The sequence below is a fragment of the Zalophus californianus genome, chromosome 10 (genome assembly GCF_009762305.2).
Source record: "Zalophus californianus isolate mZalCal1 chromosome 10, mZalCal1.pri.v2, whole genome shotgun sequence".
NCBI lineage: Eukaryota > Metazoa > Chordata > Mammalia > Carnivora > Otariidae > Zalophus > Zalophus californianus.
In genome coordinates this window covers 42691702-42716127 of record NC_045604.1, presented here as the reverse complement: position 1 = coordinate 42716127, position 24426 = coordinate 42691702, and the positions used below count along the sequence as shown (strand labels likewise).

The following is a 24426-nucleotide window of genomic DNA, read 5'->3' as shown; positions in this document are numbered from 1 at the left end:
GCCCCCCACCCCTGCCAATGTCATTCTACCCCCTGGAACTTGTCAATGTCACCTCACAAGGCAAAAGAAACTTCACAGATGTGATTAAGTACTCTTGAGATGGAGAAATTATCCTGGATTATCTGAGTGGACTGATGTAATCACAGTATTTCTTATGTGAGGAGCCCCTCAGAGGAGAAGGCAATGTGATTCTGGAAGCAGAGGTTGGAGTGATACATTTTGAAGATGGAAGAAGGGGCCACAAGCCAAGGGATACAGATGACCACTAGAAGCTGAAAAAGGCAGGGAAAGGAAATCTCCCTCAGACACTCCAGAAGGAACCAGCCCTGCTAACACCTTGACCTTAGCTCACTGAAATTGACTCTGGACTTCTGACCTCCAGAACTATAAGAGAATAAATTTGTATTAAGCCACTAGTTTTTTTGTTGTTTTGTTTTATAATTTGTTGCAGTAGCAAAAGGAAACTCAATGTACCATCTCAACTAACTGCCTCCCTCATTTACTGGAAACCACAGATTTGTATGTCAGGGTGACACACCAATCATCAAATCCTATCTACTCCTCCCCTAAATGGACTTTTTGGTTGTGTCCAGTTCTTTGTATCTCTCTCTGCTGTCACTACCCTATCCCAGGCCCCTCTCACCAGCTCTACTCTGATGGTTTGCTGGGTTTTTTTCTCCTTTAAATCCCATTTTCCTCATTTCCGCTAAAGGGTTTTTGTTTTATTTTTTACAAATCAGACCATTGTCATTCCTGTGCTTCCTTTACCTTGGTGGCTGCTCACTGCCCTCAGGATAAAGCCTGGGGTACAAACAGAGTCACAGGTCAGAGGGCCCCAACCTGCTTGGCTGCTCAGAGGAAACTGGGAGTGTGGGCCCTGCTGGGTTCCGCAGCACCGAACTCAGGGATTTACTGAGGCTGGGGAGGGGCTGAGGTTGAGCGTGATAAATGAGACTTGTTCTCCAGCCTGAGGGTTCTGCTCTGCACAAGCCCCGTCACCATGGTGTGACTTCAAGATTGACGAGGCAAGCCAGCTGAGATGCACCCTGGCATTTCTTCAGATTAACCTACACCGAGAGCAGCTTTGGTGTCACGTTCATGAGTGGAACCTGGAGGAGACAGTTAAGCCTCCACTGGGTCTGATGTAAGCCTCCCTCACTCACATTATCATCTTCAGCTGTGTACCCACATTGCTGTGGGGGGTGGAGAGGGGAGGAAGCTTGTATTGCAGGAGGTCTCAAAGAGTATTATTTCCTCTTTGTTGTATTACTGACTATGCTGACTTTCTTCTTTATCCTTTAGGTAAGCAAACCTGGTTTGGCTTACCTATGTGCTAACTGTATTTAGTTTTCTCGTGACTTGATACTTGCCATTGCCATTTGCCAACCCAGTGGATGCATGAAGGTTAAACTCCGGACACCGTATGTGAGCTCCCCTACTAGGCTCCAGGCTTATCCCTTAATACGTCCTCTCAAAGCTCCACCCTGGAGGTGCAACAAGCTCTTTTCTCCCACACCTCTACCTGACACTCTCTTCCCCTTCCTTGTGGCCTACCTGACCCGTCATTCTTTAGGCCTCAGCTCAAATACCAGTCCTCTCAGGAAGCCATTTGTGACTCCCTAAGTCACTCCTAGGGACTGCCAGAGTACTCTGAAAGTCTCCCTCTCTAACAAGAATCGCACTACAGTGCAATGGTTTCTTTGTTGATGGAATTTCTATTAGGCTGTGGACAACTCAAGACGACTACTTCACCTGGCTTGTTCATTATTGCAGCCCTAGTGCTTGGAACCAGAGTATGTGATTAATAAATATATTTAACGAATGAGTGAATGGATATCATAATGATAGCAATAGGTTCATTGAATGTCTGCTACATAATAGGTACTCAGTGTGTGTGTGTGTGTGTGCGTGTGTGTGTGTGTGTGTGTGTGTGTGTGTGTGATCTCTAATCCTAAATACAACTACACACAGTTGGTCTTGTTTTCCTAATTCTACATTTGAAAAAACCAAGGGTTAGAAGCTATGTGACATGGTCAAGGCTGGGGTCACACTCTTCAGTGCACAGCTGGAATTTGGACCCTGGTCTGCCTAATACTTTATGTCAGCATATTTACCAGGCTGTATTCGAGACAACCTTTTCCCCTCTCACGCCCTCTCCCAGCCATCCACACTATATTCCCAACCAAGTCAAGCCCTCTGATCTGGAGGCAGAGGAAAGCAGTGTTTCTAACATGCTGGGGACTGGGCCTGGCTTCCATTCTGCATTTTCAGGCCTTGATATTTGGTCCGTTGCAGCTCTTCCCCTGCATTTCTTTGGTGCAAGTAGCTTTGCTTGTGCTTGGTCTCTCCCTAATAGTTCCTGGGACTGTTTCAGGGCTTATAAAAAGACTCTGGGGGTAGGGCTAGGGGAATGTGAAGACTCAGGTTTCTGCATACCCTTTGCAAGGGAGAGGGTGCACAGTGTCCGTTAATTCTAGACACAAGAGCAAAGGGCCTCCTCGGGTGCTTCTCTTGTTATTTTCTTCTCTTGTTGTTTAGAAGGTGGTTGTTTAAGGGTTGCTGGGGCCACCTCAAAAGCCTTCTGTGGCTGGCCAGATTCACAGGAGACCTCCTTGACCTCTGGAAAGCACACACTAGAGTTTTTCTGAGTCTTAAATCCCTCACATATGAAATAGACTAGGACAGAATTGATCCCGAGGCCCTTTCCTGCTCTAACATTCTGGGTTCTATGGTTCCTGTCATTTAAATGTCAGCAGCTGGAGATGATAGTTATTATTTTTATGAGCACATGTGGTCTTGCATGCGGAAGCAGAGGTGAGAGAGCTGGAAGGAACGCTCTGAGGCATGGGGGTTCCCATTGTGGACAGACTTGCAGTGGTTGGCTTTCTTATGCTGTTCTGCCTTTGTGGTACCCTGACTATTCCTCCAGGAATCACCTGCACGGCACTGCATAATTTATTTACATCCAGAGCTGATGCCTTATGAAATGATGGTTCTTTACTGATCACCTAGGAATTTTTTTTAAAAGGATGGATCTTAGTTTTTTCCTTTTTTTTTTGTTTTTTAATTTTGCTTTACTATAGAAGTAACCTCAGGATGCTTATTTTGTTTATTTTATGGGGTTGAGAATTTTTTGTTTTCCAAGTAATGTGGCCTTCACAGAAGTATACTATTTATAGATTACAATTTAAGAATTTTGGCTTTTTGGGGGGCACCTGGGTGGCTCAGTCGGTTAAGTGTCTGTCTTCGGCTCAGGTCATGATCCCAGGGTCCTGGGATCGAGTACTGTATTGGGCTCCCTGTTCAGTGGAGAACCTGCTTCTCCCTCTCCCTCTCCTGTTCCCCCTGCTTATGCGTGCGCGCTCTCTCTCTCTCTCCTCAAATAAATAAAATAAAAAGTTTTGCCTTTTTTTTTTTTTAGTAATCTCTATGCCCAACATGGGGCTTGAACTCATGACCCTGAGATCAAGAGTTGTATGTTCCACCAACTGAGCCAGCCAGGAGCTGCTGTTTTTTTCCTTTTAATAGAGTCATAATCAGGCCATTGACGCTGGATATATGATTCCCTTATGTGTGCTGTTAATTTGTGAGTTGCTTGATATTTCAAATTGTCTTGAATATTGCTGTTTATATGTGTACAGTATTTTAATGTTGCCATTAACTTTATTGCTACTATTACAATTGGTATTTCCCACTAATGTTTCCCCCATTTCACTATTAAATGAATATGGAAATTAGAAGTGAAGAGTAAGCAAATTAGTGCTTGTTTCTGAGACAAGAGTGGAGGCATTATTTAAAACTAGATATATATAATAATGATTTGCTTCCTTTTGAAAGCTTAATTTATTCCCTTTTCCTTAGAAATCTGTCTGAGGATCAAATTGTCTTCCATGTTCCACTAGCATAAGGGGAACACACTCACCTGCCACACTCTTCCAGTTAAGATTGCCTCTCTGTAGGGCTCAGTTCTTCAGGTTTGGGGAAAGTACTTTTAAGTGACAACATTGATAGCTACAATGGTGGTATCTGGCTTTTATCAAATGGCTTTTATCAAATACCTTTTATGGGGCAGACAGTGGCTGTTCTCTGTATGTGCAAAAACTCATTCACTCTGTACAGTAACCCCATGATGTCATTGCTACAATTTTCCCATTGCAAAGATTAAGAAAGTGACTTTAAGGTTAAGTGGCTTGCTCAGGGACACACAGTTCAAGAGGGGTGGTTCACAGATTTGAATTTAGTTGGATCTGACTCCAGAACTTGCATTTATAGCCTCGATTCTCTTCCTGCTCTTTGTTGCCTCTTAAGTTTATGGTGTTCTAGAGCTATATGCACCTGTGACTAGTCCCAATATTTTGTGTTTAAGTGTCTAAGGAACTAAAATCTTAGTCTCTGGTTTGAAAATTTTCTAGCTTATTAACAAAAGAACATGGTATACTAGGAAAGACAAGTTTTGTAATATCCCAGAGGCAAAATTTAGGTAAAGGGACATTGTTGTGTTAGGGTAACCAATAGATGCTCAGAAGCATAACACAGAAACACTGGAGAGAAGTTCAGAGTAGTGTCTATTTTTCTTTATATGTGTTTCCTAGTACCATTCGCCTGGGAAATACTATGGACCTAAGGTCCAGATTAGAAAGAAACCAAAAAACTCCTCAATGTTAAAAATTTCTTACAAACCAATCTTTGCCCAAACCAACTAGTCATCCCATAGAAGTGTGTAATTAGGTAAAAATTTTTCTTCAAATTCTGTCTTTCCAGCTTCAGTGGTGATGGAAGCCATGGGAAAAAATTATGACTGGAAAATAAACTCTGAGAGTTGGACAAGATAGTAGAGATTTACAATCCAGCCTCGAAGGGCTCTATTGGCCACCTACCATATTTTTGGATGGTTTTAATCCTAACGAACCCTCACTTAAAAAAATCATGCAGGGCTTGAGAAGCCATATGTTGGTAGAACTGCAGAAATAGAGGATCCATTCTAGAAGCTGGTTTCCATTAAATTAATTAATAGAAGAATAATTCATATTAAAACAATAGACCCAACACTAGGATTAGAGGGAGACTCATAAGGGACCACTGGATCCGAGGGCGGCTGCTTCCCTTTTATTAAGGAAGCTATTATGATTACATGAGGAGTAATACAGGCAGTGGGAAAGAATAGACAGTATCTCCTCAAAGTCTTGGGATGTCCTCTCTTCCCTGCTCTTTCAGAGAGGAGGCTGGTTATAGTTCTAGTCATGAAGCCCTGTGTTCCATAGATTTCCAGTCTACTTTTAAACTCCTTACCTAGAGATAGAACTTTTCTGGTCAGAAAATAACTTGTTCGGGGGCACCTGGGTGGCTCAGTTGGTTAAGAGTCTGCCTTCAGCTTAGGTCATGATCTCAGGGTCCTGGGTTCCAGCCCTGCTGTTGCGATCTGCTCCCTGCTCAGCGGGGAGTCTGCTTCTTGCCCCTCCCTCCACTCATTCTGTTTCTCTTGTTCTCAAGTAAAATCTTTAAAAAATAAATAAAAAAGAAAAGGAAATAACTTGTTCAGTGAAGCTGTTTATCTGGAGCCTATTTTTGTGTTGTTGTTTCCTCCAAGTTAATACTTTTAAGAAAATCTTTTAGGGACAGGGTGTCCTTGAAACTTGGAGAAACTTTGGAATTCCTCCTAACTAGCTGGGCTGAGCAGATGTCATCCAACTGCACTGCAGGACCCGCTGCCCACTTACCCTGAGAGTTCTGGCAAGGATTCACTCCTGAGACCTCCCTTTTTAGGGACCAAAGAAACAGAGTGAGGGGAATCAGGCCAATTAATTCTTTACAACAAGGTTTTATTTATTCTTTTCTTTGACCACCCCCCCCCCAAAAAAACCATTAAAGTTGTTCATCTTTCTTTTATTTTTAATAATTTTCCTTTTGGATCCAAACGAGCATTTATATTACAGGATATCCACCTGGTCAACATGCAGTGCTGAATTCTGGCTTTAGGAAAGATGCACCGATACTCTGGGCGGGCCAGCACTGGCTGCCATTTAAACACCATTCCTGAAGGGGTGTCAGTCTGGTGCACCACAGTGGATGCTGCCCATAAGGAAGTGTCTCAAGCGTCTTTGACTCACATGTGGTTTGTAATGCAGGTGGCAGCGTTTCTAACAGCCTAAGGCAGAGCACCCATTTTCCCTCTTGATTCCATCTTACAAGCTCCTCCTCTAAGAGCAAATCAAGGTGGGAATGGCCTGGCCTTAGGTCCCAAAGCACAGAGGGTATGGCCTGGACACCCGTTGGTCTACTTTTTTGCAATGATATCCTTTGGGGCTAGTACCGGTGCACCCTTCACAGTTTGAAATCTCTTCCTGATAAAGCTCATCCTCTGTCCCACTCACCACCCCTCTCCCCTCCCCTCCTGTTGGCATTTGTACCACCAGGAAGATCAGTGAAATCTCTCCACTATTGGCACTACTATACTGAAGAGTTGATAAAGTCACAGAGATTGTCTTCGGGCTGCTTTAAAGCATGAACCTCCTTTCTCTCCATCTCCCAGGTCTGAAAAATTTGTTCAGGGCTCTATTAATCCACTGAAGCCTTCAAATCCACTACCTTTGGTGAGCTTGGCAGGAAGTACTGCTCTGAATCCTGTATCTTGCTAACACGTATACCACTGATCTAGTAAAAGACTATCTCAAGTCATACACCTTCTTTTCCTGGGACTAGCTGATATTTTCTACCTCAACCTTGTCTTTGTTCTATAGTTTGTCTTCCTAGGCTCTGCTCACATTGCCCCAGCTACAAATATGTCAAATCAACTTGTGCATTAGATTTTTCTCCTCCATTTGTTTTTCTGGTCGAGTTCCAAATTTTAGACTCAATTTGAGTGGAGTTGGACTGTTCTCATATCACCAAGAGGGAGGTTCCTCTGCAATTGCAGCATTTAGGGTGGCTTTGTATAAATTTTGGCTTGTTCACAAAACACCAGGATAGAAAAACACTGATTGAAGTTTGGCCCGCAGGCTAAGTATATATCCCCATTGGTAGCCATTAAAATTGAATGCCTATGTTTTTACTAAATCTGCTGGGATCTGCTTAATGTGATATAATTCCCTATCAAATGTAGCTAAGACCAGAACTACTGTATACTTTAATTGGCAGTTAGATTACACTGTTTAGCCCTCATTTCATATTACCCTTATTTTTTTTTTAATGGGTTTAATGGCACTTTAAATTTTGGAGTGTGTTTTTCTTGCTCACCCCTTATATGGATTTCTAATAGACTTCCTTTGGGCAGTGGGTTCCTGTGTGGTACAGGCCATCACTGTAAGAAATCAGATTACCGGAAAGAAAATTGAGTCACCAGATAAGGTCAAATTTGGATTTGGCAGCTGTGATTAATACCCTTTCAGTTTTGGGGCCCACCTCTGGGTGAACTGAGGAGGACGTGGTAGTACCTGGTACAGATCCTACAGATCTGGTTCCAGAATAGAGAGAGTAATCCATCCCTTCTCTCTGACAAACTGGCAGAACAAAGACAGAAAAGACTCAATGTTGGGTTAGAAAAGAGGTCTTCGTGAGGATCCTAAGCATTAGAGAATGGTTATTTGATCTAACACTGGCTTAAGTGTCCACAAAAAGAAGATACCAGGAAGCTCTGATCATGAAAACTCAACTTCTTTCCTGCATTTAAGAAAAAAAAAAGTCTTGATTTTTTTTTTTTTTTTTAAATTAGAGAGTGAAAAAGAAGAGGAAGGGAAAACGGGAACAATAGCTGGTGAAATTAAAGCAAATCTGGGATTTGGGTTCCATTAAACATGAAGTTTCTAGTGATGCCAAGAATTTCATAGGTCCTTAGTGGGATATAAGAAGAGAAGATTTTTCTAAGTTGATTTGTGGAGACTAAGTATGTTAAATGATGTGATATTAATTGACTTACAAACATACCCCATGAATTAGCCAAGCATTAGTATTTCAGCTTTCCTAATGAGGGAAATAAAGCACGCAGATGCAATACCTTGCTGAAGGCACGAGTACAGAAGGCTGGGATAGAATTATTTTTGACTCCCAATAATTTCCAGTTACCAGATTACTACACTCTTAAAATTTTATCTTCTCAAGACATAAACTCTGTATTTATTGGTTAAAGATGTCTTGAAAAAAATCTATATCCATTCTATTATTTCCTTGGCTTTCACTAAGTTTTCAGGCTGCTTTACGTTCATCTAGGTTATATTTTAAGTCCCTAGAAACAAGAGACAGAGGCTTAGAAGAAGACAAAAAACAAAAACAAAAACAAAAACAAAAACCCAAAAAACAAAAATCCACCAAAGAGAGAAGATGGAACTGGTACTGTATACCTCTGATTTTTGGCTCAAATATATTAAGTTTGATGGAAATTAATTAGAAGGTGATTCAGAAACACTGCAGAGCACACATTTATCCTTCATTGCTATTTTAGAGCGGGTCTGATACAAAAAATCCAAACAAAAAGATCGCAAATAAAAATAAACATAGATCCCCTTACCATTTTTTATCATCAGATCTGCTCAACTCTTTCATACCCCCAGAAATAAGATTTCAAACTTCAATCATGTATTTACATAGTAGCATGGCTTGTTATAAAATCTTTTTGCATTTAGAAGGTCAGGATGCTAGGGCCGCCCCCACCCCATTTTTAGCGTGATGGAAGGGATCAGAAGGAAGACTACAAAAATAGAAGGGAAGTTCAGAGGTACCCCAGCCATCCATTTGCCTCTGCTGTGAGTCTCATTCAAATTTCTCAACCAACTAACTTGAGTTTTGTTAAGAGAAGCTTTCCAGGCCCTTTGGGAAGGTTGGGACAATCTATGAATCTGTTATCTTTGACTTGACCTGATTTCTCTGGGATGCCTAAGCCTCAGAGGGTCAAAGCAGAAAGGATTTAAGGGAAGAAAAAGGCATCAGAAACCAAAGACAGTTTTTTCTGTTCCTAGTCTCCCCCAGCCCAAAATGGTACATCTGTGTCCTTCTGACTGAGTGACGGCACATGATGACTGGCAGATCACCCCAGCAGTCTTCAGCTAAGTCTGGGGCTGCAACCAGCAAAGCCATCAGCTGGGGCTCTGTCAGGCTAAACGGCTACAGTATACAGGGTAGTTCACCAAAGAAAAAACAAAAGTCAGAAAGAGCTACAGATAAAGGCAGCGCTCGTTAACGTGGCATCTCTTCTGATCATATCATGCCAACTTAGGTCCTAAGTCCTGAGCTACCTCTGTGTGGCTTTTGTTAAAATAAGAGCCTCAGTGTGGAGATCTCTTTATCCAAACCTAGACCTGATTCCTCAGGAGGCTCTTGCCTGGAATTAAACCATCATGCTCTGGCCACGGGCAGGAGGCCCACTTCTTTTTTTTTTTTTTTTTTTTTTTTGCCTTACTCCTCACCTGCACCTCTTGGACAGTGTTCAGTGCCTGGGAATCCAGGAAGGACGGACGGACAGGATGGAAGAATCTGGTGAGGAAGAGGCTACCCCAAGTCATGGGAATGCCTGTCCTCCCCAAGATTCTTTGTGCACACTGGCACCAGGTCTCTGAGGGTCTCAAAACATAACAAACATGAAACTGATAAAAATAGGGTGAAAATTCCTTAACCTTCAAGTCTCACAAAATCCCAGCAAAGTAGATGACCATCTGCTTCCCGCCTGCTATACATATGCCTTTTCTTATTATGACCTCATATTTATTACAGCTGGGCTGAGAAATTAAAGAATCTCAGCTTATCCCTGGCTCAACCCACTGAACAAATACTCTGTCCAAAAATGAAACATCCAGAGCAGGCTTTAGAAATAGGATGTAATGGAAAATTGAGAACTTTCTTTAAAAAAAACCAAAATTATTAAATTTTGTTCCATTATGCCAAGAGAGACCTAATTTCCCTCAAGTGGACTTTCATTGAATATGCGGACATTTCATATCCCCCACTCACCCCAATAGTACTGCACCTTATACTGGTTCAGATCACCTTGTGAATATTACCTGGTGAGTTCCCAACTATTTTTATGAGAATGATGCATTCCCCAACAGCAGAAACAGGCAGGTCAGCAAATAAGCTTGGACTGGGTGGATTTAAAACATTTCAGGAGTTAAGTCAGTGATAACATGCAGCAAAACAAGAGCTGGGATGGGAGAACAGAAGGCAGGAGATACTGAGGCTCATCACAAAGGCCAGGGGAGAGATGGATGTGTGTAGAAAGAAGACGTTGGCTGAGTGGTGGAATATGGGGTCGTCTTTGTGTGGTCCCAGAGTCAAAAGGTGGTCTAATCCAGAACATCTGAATTTCAGTTTCAGAGAAACATTATCCATGATTTCAGTACCCCATAGGGACATTGAGTGGGGAGAAGTGAAGCCCAGAATAGAAATAGATTCTTCAGCTAGAAGAGTGGACAGACCCACATTGGGCGGTCGTGTTCATGGCTTATGTAAGTCAACCCTGGGGGTGGGGTGGGGGAGATGCTCGAAGGTACCATCTCTTCATAGTGTAGGTAATTCTATCCAGACCCTGGCTCACAGAGCATCTTGGCCTAGAGCTCTTGCCCTGTGTCTGAAGGCCTGCTGGCATTCTGCCCTCATGGGGATTGAGAGAGGGAGACACGTGAATTCCCCACCAGAAGTCTGTCTGGAAGTGAAGAGAGGAGCATCTAAACACAGACCTAGTTAGAATATCTACCTTGATTTCTTTTCCTCCTCTACTCTTTTCCCCCATCCCTCCCTCTTTGTTTTGAGGAGATGCCGAAGACTAACAATAGCAATGGAAACTGGACAGAGATAAATGTTCTTCTGAGGGGACCTGCAGTACTCCGTTTAATCATTCGGTGTTATCTCCAACAGTTTCCAGTTTGCTTGGCATTTCTCGAGATGCTGCCATACTTTTTCATCCAAAGAAGAGCAGCACAGGTTTTGAGATCTCAAGGACCTTCTTTTCAAGGGAGAGAGAAGAGACAGAATCTGACACGTGGGAAGGGATATCCTGGTCAGCTATTAGAGGGAAGGGGGAAGGTCACATTTATTAAGAGGTGGAAGGAAACAGATTATGAGTTCCGTGACTTAACAGAAAACTGTCTTTTATTTTCTGGTCTTACTAGAACGGTAAATGCAGGCTCAGGGATAAGAAACCCAATTTCTTGGTCAGGGGAAACTGAGTAAGAGTGTTCCTAAGTTCATTGGTTCTAGAAAAACCCCAGTGGTTGGTCGGGGGACTGCCTCTGCAAGGCTCGATACCACCGCATTCGAGACTCCGGTGCTTGGGTGTGTATGTGAGTTTAAGGAGTTCAGGTGTCCAGGGAGGGTTCCTGGCACAGTAAATTTTGTGTTCATAATGTGGTTTACAGGCAAATCCCATTTCTGGTAATTGCTCTGCCAGGCTAAATTCCTCCTGTTGAGATGGCAGAAGAGATCAATTCCTGTTCTCACACCACAGTGCAAGAGGCTTGCTGACTCAGAGCGGCTGTCCTGGGGTAGGCCTGTCCCTAGGGAAAGCTGCATTTCTGAGGGGGAAGAATGCAAATTTGTGCACAGAAAACAGCCCACTGCGGCACTTTGGCATGAAATGACACAGGGCAGAGGAAACTTTTCAAACACTACAAGGCCCAGCATCTGAGTCTTCCGTAAAGGGGGGCACGCCTGTTCAGATCAGGGTGTGACGTAGTTGCGTTCACATGGGCAGCTACTCCCAAGCACGCAAGTAGTGAGCAGGAGAGTGCAGTGAAAATGGACATTAGGTCGGGGAGGAGGCGGCTTCTGTTCTGCCTCCATGGTCTCCTGCCCTGGGCCTACTTTGATGTGGGGGCTGCCTGGGGGTCATGAAGCTCCATCAGTATCTAAAAGAGAAGGCGGGGCCATGAGCAATGATTCTGCAGCCCCACGGTTGTATTTGGCTTTTCAGGGTAGAAGCAACTATGCCTTAGTTCTATTTCAACCAAAACAAACAAAAAACTTCAGAAGTCAAAAGAGGCTCCTTCTAAGAAAAATAACAGCTCCTCACTTCTCCTCCCCAAGAGGTGGAGGCTGGCTTGGCTGGAGGAGGATGGGGAGAGGGTTCAGCCACGGGGATCTTGGGCCAGGGGAGGGGCCTGTGAGGCCAGCTCGGCCTGCTCGTGGCTGTGAAGGGAAGGCCTGCCTGGCACCCTTCTCCAGCAGACCCTTCCAGCCCCTGGGAGGAGACAGGGGAGGAAGTTGAGGGGATGGGACATTTCCACCAGATAGAGGGAGTGATGTGCTTCCCCGAGTGGACAATCGATACAAGGCGAGGACTGATTAGTCGAGGAAGTCTCTCTCTTTCTCCATGCTTCTGAGTTTGGGGGGTTGGTGGTTAAGAATAACACAGTGGCCTGAGGCCGTCTTCTGCCCAGCTCTTACCCTGGGGAGAGAAAAAGCCTCGTCCCGGCCCCAGGGAATATGCAGGGCCATGGGGAACCCCCATCTCATGACACTGTGTGATGAGGTCGCATCAGAGTCTCCGTGGCTAGGAGGAGCAGCCCAGGTCTCAGCTGAGGTATATTGACTAATCACCTTCAAAGTGTCAGGACAAACTGAACTTCACTTCACCAACTAGCTGTGGAAGGGGTCCTCCTCCCAGGAGGTCCTCAGTGAACTCAGCCTGACTCTCTCATGGAAGTTTCACATGTCGGTCTGGCCACCTTTCCTCTCGCTCTAGAAGTCTCTACTCAGTGATGGAGGGCCCACCTTGGGTATGTGTGCACTACCATCTCAGGGAGTGGCAGGGAAGCCTGGGCCTCTGGCTCGGGGCCTCGCTGCTTGGCAGAAAGGCCCACTGCCTCCTGGCCCAGAGTCTACCTTGACATTCGGCCCTATGTGCTGGTTCCAGATTCTTCTCTACTGGATGGAAAACAGACTCTGCCTTAAGTGCCCCTCACCGTACTCACCCCACCCTCAGAGATCCCTTAGGACCAGCATTTGCAGGGCTAAGGCCTGGCAGAGTCCTGGCTGGACTTCTGCTCACACCGGCTGGTGCTCTGGCCACAGGGGTTGGTAAATGCTTTCCAAATATACCCTTCCCAGAGCCTCGGTGGAGCCTGAGGGCTGTCCCTGGCCTATCCTAACCCAGCACCTACTGAGGAGGTGACAGGCTTCAAAGAGACGGGACTGTCCCTCCCCGCACCCCCCATTCCCTCCCTCTCTTTGAGCCTCTCCCCCAGGGTCCGGGCTGCCGGACTATGGCTTTGCTCACCCAGACCAGCCCTCGCTGCTGCTGCCACAGCACCCTGACCCCTTCTGCCACTTCAACTTTTCCCTTTTGGCCTCCGACCCCTGGCATCCAACACTCCCGCACTTAGCCTACACTTCTCTGGGGGAAGCAAGCCGGAGGGGAGTGTGCAGGAGATGCTCCTGTGGTTGCCCTCCCTGGCAGGGGTGCTGGCTGGGGAGCAAGAGCTGCTGAGGGAGAGGACCCCTCTGCTGGGGTCTCCACAACTCCCTAGCGAAGAGCCAGAAAGTCTTCCAGGCTTTTCAGGGCAAGGGGTGTAGACACAGGCCAGCTCCATCCCTCTGTAGCTGAGCTGACGGCAAAGGGGGAAGGGGCAAGGGGAAGCAAAGCCATCCTCACGTCCCTCCTGCCATGGGAAGCCCCCTGTGCCTTCTCCAATTTCCTGTCCCCAGCAAAGAGGCAGCCCGTGGGCAGGGCCCATCTTGCAAAGGGAAGTAAAGCAATGGGGCGAGTGCCCCTGGTTTTCCTGGTGTCCCTTCGTTCCTCTCGTCTGATGATGCACGGTGTCCTCCCATCTTCCTCCTCCCTCTTCCTTCCCCCCCGGGCAGCACTGGCTTCCCAACTCGGTGGAGAGAAGAGCATGCATCGGAGGGGGGAGCAGCCTCTAGCACTTGTCGTCTTCTTCCGTGTCACTCAGGAGGTCGCCGACAGCCCCACACATGACGCCGGGCCCAGGCCCCCCGCGCCGCCGCCGCCGATAGTGCCCGTTGGGCATCTGCCAGCCATGCCTCAGTGGCGGTGCCGAGCCAATGGTATTGGAGCGGCCCAGGCTGGTGGCCACGGCGGCTTCGAAGGTGAGCGTCTCCTCCTCGCCACAGTCTGAGGCGTGGGAGTCTTCGTGCAGGGCCAGGTAGGGCTCGGAGATGTAGCGCTGAGGGGAGCAGTGTTGGCCCTGCTGGACAAGCCGGGAGCTGGGAGCCTCCACCAGGCCGGCCTCCGTGCTCTCCAGCGCCTGGGAGGTGAGCGGGGAGCCGCCCTCGCTTCCGTCAGCCGGCGGGGAGATGCTCCCGGTGTGGCGCAGCAGGGAGCTGTAGGAAAGGAGGGGCCGTGGCTTTGGGGGAACAGGTGGGAGCTGCCGGCGACTTCGTCTTGGGGTGCTGGTGTCAGAGATGGAGGGGATGGAGCTTTCACTCAGGGAACCTGTGCCCTGCGCAGCGGGACAGACAAGGCAGGTTAGACCGCGCCTGGCCTGATCCCTACTAGGGGCCCGGGTAAGGTCCCCAACCCTCCCTCCAGAGAGCCCTTGGAGCCTGGGGGAGGGAGGTCTGAGCTGGGGGTCCCCTCCGCTTAGGAAGGGAGGGACTGAAGGAGACAGAAGAGTCTCCACCGTGGAGACCAGGGCCTGTCAACGTAAACTGCAGCTGCAGGCTCAGCAGGTCTGGGGTGGGGTCTGAGACTCTGCATTTCTAACACGCTCCCAGGTGTGGCTGGACCATGGAGCATACACTTAGAGGAGCAAGGATCTGGAAGCTCAAAAAATGTAACAAGGGGCACAGTGAAAGAAAGCCTTGCAACCTCAGAGGAAGACAGCTACATGCAAGATGAATGGATGCTAAGGGGTTGCTGTCTGGGAAACCTTTCCTGGGAAGTGGATCTGAGGGAATAGCAACTTCCTCCCCTCATCTTCACTCTGCCTTCATGTCTTCAGTGGCTGGTTGAGGTCAACTCAGCTTCTACACCCACATGCTCAGCTGCTGCTTCAGGCCTTACTTGATCTGCTCACCTAGACCCAAGGGTCCCTGAGCCCAGCGCTGGTAAATGAACCTTCCGGAAGGTGTTTCTCAAAGGTGTGTGTGACCTATGAACCACCTGCTCAGAAGTTCCTGGGGAAGTAGGGGTCCTTTCAACTTTCTACTTTTCCCTTTCTAGCTGGTCTCACTACTGAAGCAGAGCCCTCTAGGTCCCTGGAATATGCAGTTCTAACAAGCTTTCATGATTCTGTTCACTAAAATTTGAAAGTCACTGCTCTAGAAGAAACTTCTCAACTGCCTCTAAAGTCTACTGTAGCAGACCCTCCCCTTCCCCTCTGCTCACTGCTGCTGAGGGGTTCTCCCATCTGGGCTCCCACAGCCTTAAACAGAGTTTGGGCTGGGAGTGAGGAGGAAAGCGGGAGTCGAGAGAATGTTTTCACACAGCTCGGGTAGTGATTTCTTAGGCAGGGGCTGGAAGGAGAAGTGGGGGGGGGTCTTCCTTTTGGGATGGCTGGAAGCTAGGTAAGTGAGGTTGAACTGATCCAAATGATAAATCCTGTGCTGAGAGATGGATCACCACTGTAACTAAGGATCACGCAACTGGTCAAAGAAACTTTTCTGGCTAGAGGTGATCCTTTCCTCCTAAATCTGGCTGAGACTTCCGTGAACTTACTTGTGACTTTGTACCTCTGGGTTCTGAGGACTGAGATGGAATGACTTCTAGATACCATTGTCTTTCTTGGGGGAACTATCTGGTTTTCTGAGTACACAAGCAGGAGGTAGCCAGCTTCTATGCACAATGGGTATAGTTGCTGTGACACCAAGGTGGGTGTGGGTACTAGATGCCCACATTTTGCACCTAACGTTAGCAGACCACCCCTCTGTCTCTTTCTACAGGGGTTCCACTTCCTCTCCAGGCTCACCTGTCTGTTGGGGGTCTGTGACCGGCCCTCACTGGGAGACCTGGACTGCTGGCGCTCTGGGGACTCCCAGTCGGCCTGGGTCCCTCGCTCCTCTGAATTGCAGCGGGAGACATCGGGAGAGAGAAGATGCTTTCGCTCTTTCGACCGCCCCCGCTCTCTGCCCCCTGAGCGATGGGTGTCAGACTTGTGGCCTGGGAGAGATGACAAAAGCACCTGATCACAGCTCTACACATACTGGCCTCTGAACATAAAGAGATGTCATAAAGCCTGGGAGGGACTGGGCCCCTGAGGAATCCTAGCTTCTCCAGGCACGTCAACAGGTGATCTGAAAGGGAGGCAGGACGGAAAGGTTGGAAAATTACTCTTTTGTGAAGAGGAAAGTGTGCAAGTTGCCATTGGAAAGACACACGTGTCAAAGGATGCACTTGATTCTCTTCTGCTACTGTTTATGCTAGAACACAATTAAGATAGAATCTTTGCCAACAATATGGCCCAGGAATTCTCTGTCCTAAACACGGGTGTGTAATTTTTTTGGGGGAAGGTGGCATCAGTAAAGGGATGGAGGTCAAAGTGTTTCAGTCCCACTGAAGACTTCTAGTCCCATTTCTGCCACTTACTGGCCCTATGCTATAGGCATGTCACAGCTTTTTGATCTCTTTCCTCATCTAGTAAAATAGAAACCATTAGAAAAACATGAGAATGCTTCAAACTCTATCAGTATGACCCTTTTCCTTAAAAAAGAAACAAAACTCAAAAACCTAAAAAAAATTCCAGGTAGCCCTACTGGGGTTGAAGCGGAGTTGGTGGTAAGAGCCCAGCCCCTGCCAGGAATGTGTTAGAGACCCCCTAAGGTGGGGCGCGTGGGTGGCTCAGTCGGTTAAGCGGCTGCCTTCGGCTCAGGTCATGATCCCAGGGTCCTGGGATCGAGCCCCACGTTGGGCTCCTGGCTCAGCAGAGAGCCGGCTTCTCCCTCCTGCTCTGCCTACTTGTGCTCTGTCAAATAAATAAATAAATAAAATCTTTAATAAAAAAAAAAAAGAAACCCCCTAAGGAACCTCAGTGGTTTTGCAGAAGGTTATTTGAAAATCTCAATTTTTTTAATTATTGAAGTATAATTAAAATAGAAGATTATATTAGTTTCAGGTGTAAAACGTAATTGATTCAACAGTTCTATACATTTTAATGACTTCTATAGCCCTACTCTGAAAGAAAGAAATTTCAGCCTTTATGATGAATATAGAAGACTTTGTTTCAGGACAAATCAGATAGGGAACTCTTTCCTGATGACAAGTGTTCTTTCTTCCCTTGCTCTCCTAAACCTGTATCCTTATCTGAATCCTGTTCCAGTGATTTTCAGTTCTTGTCAGAACTGGTCATCAGCGCAGGAGCCTGAAAAGAGGTGAACAGGGAACACCCCCCCGCCTCACCTGAGTCAGAATTCAGGCGATGAGCTGACAGTCTCAGTGAGGAGTGGTAACTCCGACGACGTGACTTGTAGGTGTTTTCACTGCTTCTCTCCATGGAGAATTCCTCTAACCATGAGGAATTTGAACGCTTATCCCGAATCGTGGAAAATGAACGTCTCATGGAGCTGGGATCTGTCACCACCTGGAAATAGGAGCCCCAGAGGAACACAAAATCTGGATTAATTACGGAAAAGGTCTAAAAGTAAGGAAGAAGTGAGCTAAAGATTGTTGAAGAGTGCAAACTGTAACCTTCCTTGAATCCCTCTTGCTCAGATCTTAGCTGGCGGCAAGCGTCCTATGCTATGTTAACATAGATACTGAGACTTATCCACGGTCTTGTCTTCGTGCTCAGGAAAGCAAGCAGTAAATGTACAGTGCAAGCTTCCCATAGAGCCCTCTACCATAGGGACCCAGCCAGGACCTGCAGTGAACCTTGAGCCACTCTGAAATATGTGAGGGCAATTATCAAAAAGTCTGCACCATGAAAGAAGCATAACTTTGCCTTTTCTTTGTTGCTCTCACCAGGGAAGGCCCTTCCCTATAGCACAGGAGCTTAGGACAGCTCGTAGCTGGGCAGCATCTAAGAATGCATTGCTCTCTATCATCCATCCTCCGCCCCCCTCCCCCAGCCCCACCTTAAACTCTTGCATTTTGATTTGCCACAGATGTTAAAACAGATCCACAAAAACTTCTTCTCTCTGTCAAAACTTGATGTAAGACAGACAGACAGAAAAAAAGAAGCCAGAAAAACAGACAAAGAAATGAGGCGTGGCCTGCACTGGTTAGGACAGACGGTCCTGACACAGAGCTGTGTGTGTAAGTAACTGCATATGTGCTGGGGAAGCCAGGAAAGGTGAAAGGAAAAAAAAAAGAACCACAGGGAAAATCCTGGAAAATATTTCTTGCATAGCTGGTTGAGTCTTGAAGATGTTGGGCCCATCCAGAAGGAGTTAGACTTTTATGCTTAGGGCTTCACTAAAAACACACTGTGGAGGAGCAGGCAGACTCTAAAGAGAAGGCCCATGAGCCAGATTTTGCTTATACGGAAGGGATGGGGGCAAGTCGAGGGCTCACCTGAAAATATCAGATGATTTTTTCATAACCCACCAATTCAATACAGTCCAGGATGCCACTACACATGGTAGGTGGTGATAGCTTTTTACCTGGGGATCCACAGTCAGGCGTGGCATAGAGGATGCCCTCCCCGATCCCGTATGCTCCTGGGTGTCCGAAGGAAGGTAGATGCCATGGTTAGAGGACTGCACGCTTTTTAATTCACTAACCTCTGGCTCCTGGAAATAAACACACAGCCAAGCTTGTGGGACTTGGTTCCATCTCATTGCTTCTCACCTCCGGTGGATGATTCTGCCTCCTCCATAACAAGAATAGTTTTTAGAAGAGACACTTACATCTTTAAGGTCTCAGTTGTATGTGTATATATGTGTGCATCTATGTGTGCACTTGTGGTATACCAGATGTCCCAAACAGAAAATTCTACCAGGAACCGAAAGGTAAAGACTACTTTTTCTAGTCAAGTATCCTCTTATTTACCTCTAAGCAGTGCTTCTGATTTTATAGCTCTGTAAAAAACATTATGTCATAGTACTTCTTAGATAAGTGAAGTTTACTTTCTGAAAGTTGGTAGTGTTTGTTAGGCTTATTCTTTTAATTGGAAGAAGCTATTTGTCAAACAGAAATCACTATTCTAAGGAAAGTCACCAATTTCTGGTATCAAATATATCATCTCAAACCTTAAGACACTTGATTTTATTAGCTGAGAACTTTCTTTCCGATTGAAACCATTCAAAAAATATGATAGATAGCCATTTGTCAGGGATGCTCTCCACTAGTGCAGTCCAATAAAAATAGTATGCAAAGTGCCTCTGTAATTTTAAATTTCCTAGGAACTACATTTAAAAAAATTTTTAAAAACCATCAAGTTTAATATATTTAGCCCAATATATCCAAATATTCTCATGTCAACATGTAATCAATCTAAAACTTGGGATATTTCACATTCTTTTTGGCACCACGTCTTTGACACGGGACAGTATTTTCTGCTTACAGCACATCTCAATCCAAGTGCTCAATGGCCAATGTGGGAAGTGGCTGTTATACTGGCCTATGCCACTCTAGAAGATTAGATTGGAACTCTCTAAGGGGTCAGCTCTTTTAGGTGATTTTCCTGGTTAAAGAATGTCAGTTTGGCAAATGTACGTGATCCATACAGATAGCTACTGTCACTGCCTAAGGGGTAGAGTTGCCTTAGAAATGTTTACATGGGCCACCAAAGAGACCTAGAAATATCCTGGACATCTGGAGATTTTACCAGGAAAAAAAAGCTATTTTATATTTAGAGAATGACACCCTAAAAACCTAGTTGTTTAAATAGGGCACTGCTGAAGGAAAGGGTGCCCGAGACCTGGCTCAGCCTCCAAGACCATTTGGCCGGGTGGTTTCTGGTGTGAAGGGGAGGACTGCCCTCCTAGGACATGTGATATGTGCGCTTGAGGAAATTTTAGTGTTTGCAGTACATGCTTTATAAAGCACACAGGTCCGACTTAAAAAACAGACGTGGTAACAACACTGCAGTTTGTGGGGTGTGGGAGGTGGGATAAGACACATGCACAAATCATGGCCACGCCTCTGGACGTGGAGCAGGGGGCCCCAAGGGATGGGCAGGAGTACACAGTGGTGAGCGTGTGGCACGGGCTGACACCTGAACTGAATTACAGACACCAGTACTGACAATGAGATGAACACAGATCCAAAAAGTCCTGGCACTATGGCTCAGCCCTGGGGAACCCACAGAAATAATGATGTAATAAAGCAAGCCTCCCTGTGAAAGAAAGGACAGATTATTGAGATTTTCCCAGCCAGACACATCATCAGGCAGACAAGCTGTAAAATGCTGAGAGGAACTTTTAAGAATAAAAAACTATCTGTACCAATTAGTCCATGGTGCTAAGTTCCTCATAAAGGAAGGCAGGAAATAGTCCAATGATTCCTGCCTACCTTACCAAGAACACCCAAGGTACTCATACCCTGGGAGGGTTTGGTCTAGCGGTCTCCCAAACATCTACACAGAACTCCCTGTCTCAGCAGTCACAGGAGACGGAATCACCCATTTGTTTGAGCTACCAGAGGGTTTTGCCCCCTCTAAGGGTTCCCATGCCATCAGACATGCACTCCATAAACAGGCCAGTCCCACATTCCACCCACATCATCCAGGATGGCTCTGGGGTGCATGGTAGCAGTGGAGGGGGTCAGGAGAGAAGGGGAGAGAAAACACACAGATGAATTATAATCAAAGTGACACAGAACTCAGAATAAGCTGTCTATGTGGACTTTTGCAAATGTGGAGTTTTGTCTTTTTCTTTCCAGGCCCATGAACACTTGGGCTTTGATTCTAAGTTCAGGACGGACCTTGATCTCAGGCTCCTGAACTAAGGATAACGGTAAAGTCTATTATCATTGGGAATCAAAACACAAAGCTATTTTAGCTTTGTATTAGCAAAATCTAAAGGTCAATGTGCCCCCGTCCCCCCCCCCCCAGCTTAAACTTGATTCAATTGGTTTCTCAGGAATTTTACCATTTATGCTAATGAAAAACTTTAGGCTCAGGGGAGGGATTTTAGGGACCTCTCAGTATGTACTCGATTTATAGAACTGTGACCAAAAGGGACACACAGAAAAGAGGTAAGAGATTTTTCTGTAACTCTTGGCTGACAGCTCGTCATGGTCACACATGCTCCCCTGAGTTATCCAGGAGGTGGGCATCTCCAGAGGGCCGGCGTAGGGCATTCCTGTGTTCCCAGAAGCAGTACCTGGCTACACTAAGCTGTCCATTTGGTGCCACTCATTCTGATGGTTCGTCCTAAGGCTGCATATCAAAGGCAAGATTTAGTGACTCTTGCTTCTACATTTGCTGCTTACAGGCATAAATTAAGAAGGTTTAGCCTGAAGCGATCTAGGTTCCTGAAGCAGGTAAGGGGTCTCTGGGATTGTTAAAACGTGCAGAGGAAGCATTTGTCAGAGAACATGAGAAAGTCAGCCACAAAAGGAGAGACAGCAGGGTAACTAACTGGCAGGACTATCAGAAAGGGTTTTCCTGATAAACCATAGCTATGAAATAAGATTCGGAAATGAGAGTGGGAGGGATCGGGAAACCAAGGAACTATTTTTGAGGTCATGTAACTCATTCATTCACCAGAGACTGCTGTTCCTGGAACTGTCCATCGGCTGGGTCCATACAAGCCAACTGGAATATTTCCTGGGGGGAGAGCGGACTCATCGAAGGGTATCCGCTACGGCCACTCCTGAAAAGCAATGGCAAAGTCAGACGTCACGTGTACATGAGAGAAAGGGAAAGTCCTGTCATAGCTGCTACTAGCGCCCCACCCCAGATGGGGGACTTCCTTTCTGGCAAGGGCAACACCCGTCAGTACTGGCTGGGTATAAGGCTGGTAACTGACAGGGGGCTGGACTCTGGAATAAAAGGGTTTTTTTTTTTTTTTAAAAAAGCACTGGAAAGGAGAAGCCACTGTTTTCAACCTGCATTTGGAACCATTCATCAGAATTCTGCTGGTGACTAGTCTATCTGTGACAAACGACATTATTTGTCACATTCAGCCATATGGAAGACCCATGCTCAATTACAAACCTGTTTCTGCTCAGTTTCTCCCTCCAGCAGAGAAAAAAAAAATACTGTAGTTTAAACAGTGAACAGTTTGTTTAAATATCAAGCAGTCGTGGTCTTTTAAAAAATTTCCCCCAGTCTCAGCAGAAATATGGTCTTATTGTGCCAACATCCTTGGCCAAACTATTCAATGCCATGAACATCCACTGAAGGACAATTCTGTGCCAGACACTATGTCTGTTGGTTTATGAGCTGGGGGGAATGATCTCTGAGGTGGTAACCTCTGGGTTGATGGTTATGGAGGAGAACACTTAAATGGTGATGAGGTAAGAGGCCACTGAATGAAAGCTATGGTGAGCCGTCCAGGTTTAAACCACTGTTGGGAACCTGCAGACACTCTTGGCCAATGGGACCTAAGGGGCTGGTTAGGAGAGAAAGAGGTAGCCAGTCTCTCCTGAGAAGGTGTCTGTTGCTGCCATGCACTGCGACTAGCACTGTAACAGGTGCCCTCTGACCCACTCAAGAATGCGGAGTGAGCCTCCTGATGGTGGGAAGAGGGACAGTGGTCGGGGATGGGGCTGCAGCTGGAAGGGAGAGAGGGGGCATCGTCCTGTACTCAAGGGACAGCCATTTCAGAGTGGAGGGTACTGCACTCATGAGTGTATCTGCTGGAAAATCTGAGGCGTGAACCAATTTACTTAAAAATAATCCATAGGCACAATCTTACCTTGACTGGGATCACAGGGAGGGATCTGAAGAGTGGAGAGTCACCCCACCTGTCCCCTTGCTGCCAGGAGGATGTTTGCTGAATTTTCACAGCTGATACAGAGCGATCTGATATTTAAATGACCTGCTTACATGTCAGTCCCCTTCCTCAGTGTGCCTTCTCCTGAGAATCACTGGGAGCAAGATGGACACTGCTCTCTGAGTCACCACAGAATCCCCAATGGGGAGAGAGGACACTTGGGATCACTGAACAACCTCCTAGAGTTGAATGACTTGAAGTGAGAGTGACTTCCTCCTTTAAAAACCGTGTCTGGATTCTCATTTTTAGGATAAAGTCTGGAACACGGCCTCTCCTGATCTGGTTCCTACCCTGCCTGCTTTCTCATGCCCTTTACCTCCTGCTCCTGAATTTCAGACACACTGGACTCTCTTAGTTCACTGAATGGGCCCGCCTGGCTTCTCTCTGCCTCGAGACGTTAATACAGGCTGTTCCCAGAGAGCAGAGTGCTTCTCTCCAACTCCCCTGCCCTTGGCAAACTTTTTTCATGTTATTTTTAATTCATCCTTCAAAATTCACTCTGTTCAGGAAATGCTCTCTGATCTCTCCCTACCGCCAGAATGGAGGTGGACTCAGATTATGCCACACTGTTTTCCTCCTAGTCCAAATCACTGAAAATGACAACTTTTCTGCTTTCTAATAATTCTGTTTCATGACTGGCTTTCCACCAAGTATAAGCTCAGGGAGGGCAGAAGGTCCTGAGGACCTCTACCTCTGAACCCCTTTCAGGAAGTGTGCCAACATCCACCCAAAGCCTTATGCTGGAAACTTGTGGGTCATCTTTGATTTTTTTTTTCCCCTCCTTCACTCCCTGAGGCAAATCAATCACCACATCCCATCCAGTCTCCCTCCTGATAATATTTCAAGTCTGAGCATCTCTCCCCATCTCCATCCTGTTAGTCCAAGCCACAGTCATTAATAATTCACACAATTGCCGTCACATACTAAAAGCAGTTCAAACTGTTCCATTCTGATACAAGTCCACATTGGTTTCAAGAATCATCTCTGAAAAGCCCAAGTCTGATCATGTCACACTGATGAGTAAAACGCCATGATCCTTAGATAAACCCTCACTCCTGTATCCTGTTTATAATGCTTCCCCGTGCTGGCCCTGATGGAGCTCATCACCTCAGCTCCAGCCATCCTGACAGTTTTCAGGTTCCTGAGGCTTCTCCCCGTTCCCCCCACTCTCTTTGAAGACCCTGTCTTTGAGTCTCCTTAAATGTTACTTCCACAGGGAGGCCTCCCCACACCCTAGAACCGTTGTGTTGCTTCTCTTCTGTGGTATCACACGAGGCTACCCTTCTGCATTTTAACCTTCATCGCTTTTGTAATTTCTTTTTCAATATTTATCTCCATGGGGGCCGTGATCATGTTGACTGATAACTCCCCAGTGCCTGAGCCAGCTCTTCTCTCATAGGGGGTTTTAACAAATATTGGTCAAATCAAGGAGTAAAAGTATCAATAAACACAAGGAGGAGTTGGACTGATGCTGTAGTAGGAGTTAAATACGGCAAATTGTTGGGGTGAGAGAGATCTAGGTGGAGGGGTGTCCTCTCTTTCTAAGCAAGGCCCTTGAAAGACCCTGTACTTCCCCTGGGAAGATTCCACAGCTCCAGTCATACCCGCTTCCTGCACAGACCAAAGGCAGACTTCTGGTTTTCTGTAGACAGGAGAATCCATACCTTG

The 24426-nt window shown here is 46.3% G+C and overlaps 1 protein-coding gene across 9 annotated transcripts in view; it reads right to left on the bottom strand.

Annotated features, from left to right (window-relative positions):
* Nucleotides 1-5867: 5867 nt before the first annotated feature.
* The window catches only part of CACNA1E (calcium voltage-gated channel subunit alpha1 E), a 501028-nt gene continuing 482469 nt past the window's right edge, over nucleotides 5868-24426 (bottom strand). For 5 of the 9 annotated variants that reach the window (XM_027610796.2, XM_027610799.2, XM_027610800.2 and 2 more), the window contains 5 exons: nucleotides 21525-21633; nucleotides 18478-18606; nucleotides 17276-17456; nucleotides 15849-16039; nucleotides 5868-14381 (listed from right to left, as the gene is read on the bottom strand). In XM_027610796.2, coding sequence (XP_027466597.2) covers nucleotides 13839-14381; nucleotides 15849-16039; nucleotides 17276-17456; nucleotides 18478-18606; nucleotides 21525-21633 — 1153 coding nt within the window. In that variant the 3' untranslated portion in view covers nucleotides 5868-13838. The remainder of the gene's footprint in view (nucleotides 14382-15848; nucleotides 16040-17275; nucleotides 17457-18477; nucleotides 18607-21524; nucleotides 21634-24426) is intronic. The other 4 variants (XM_035722083.1, XM_035722084.1, XM_027610804.2 and 1 more) reach the window with 3 other exon arrangements.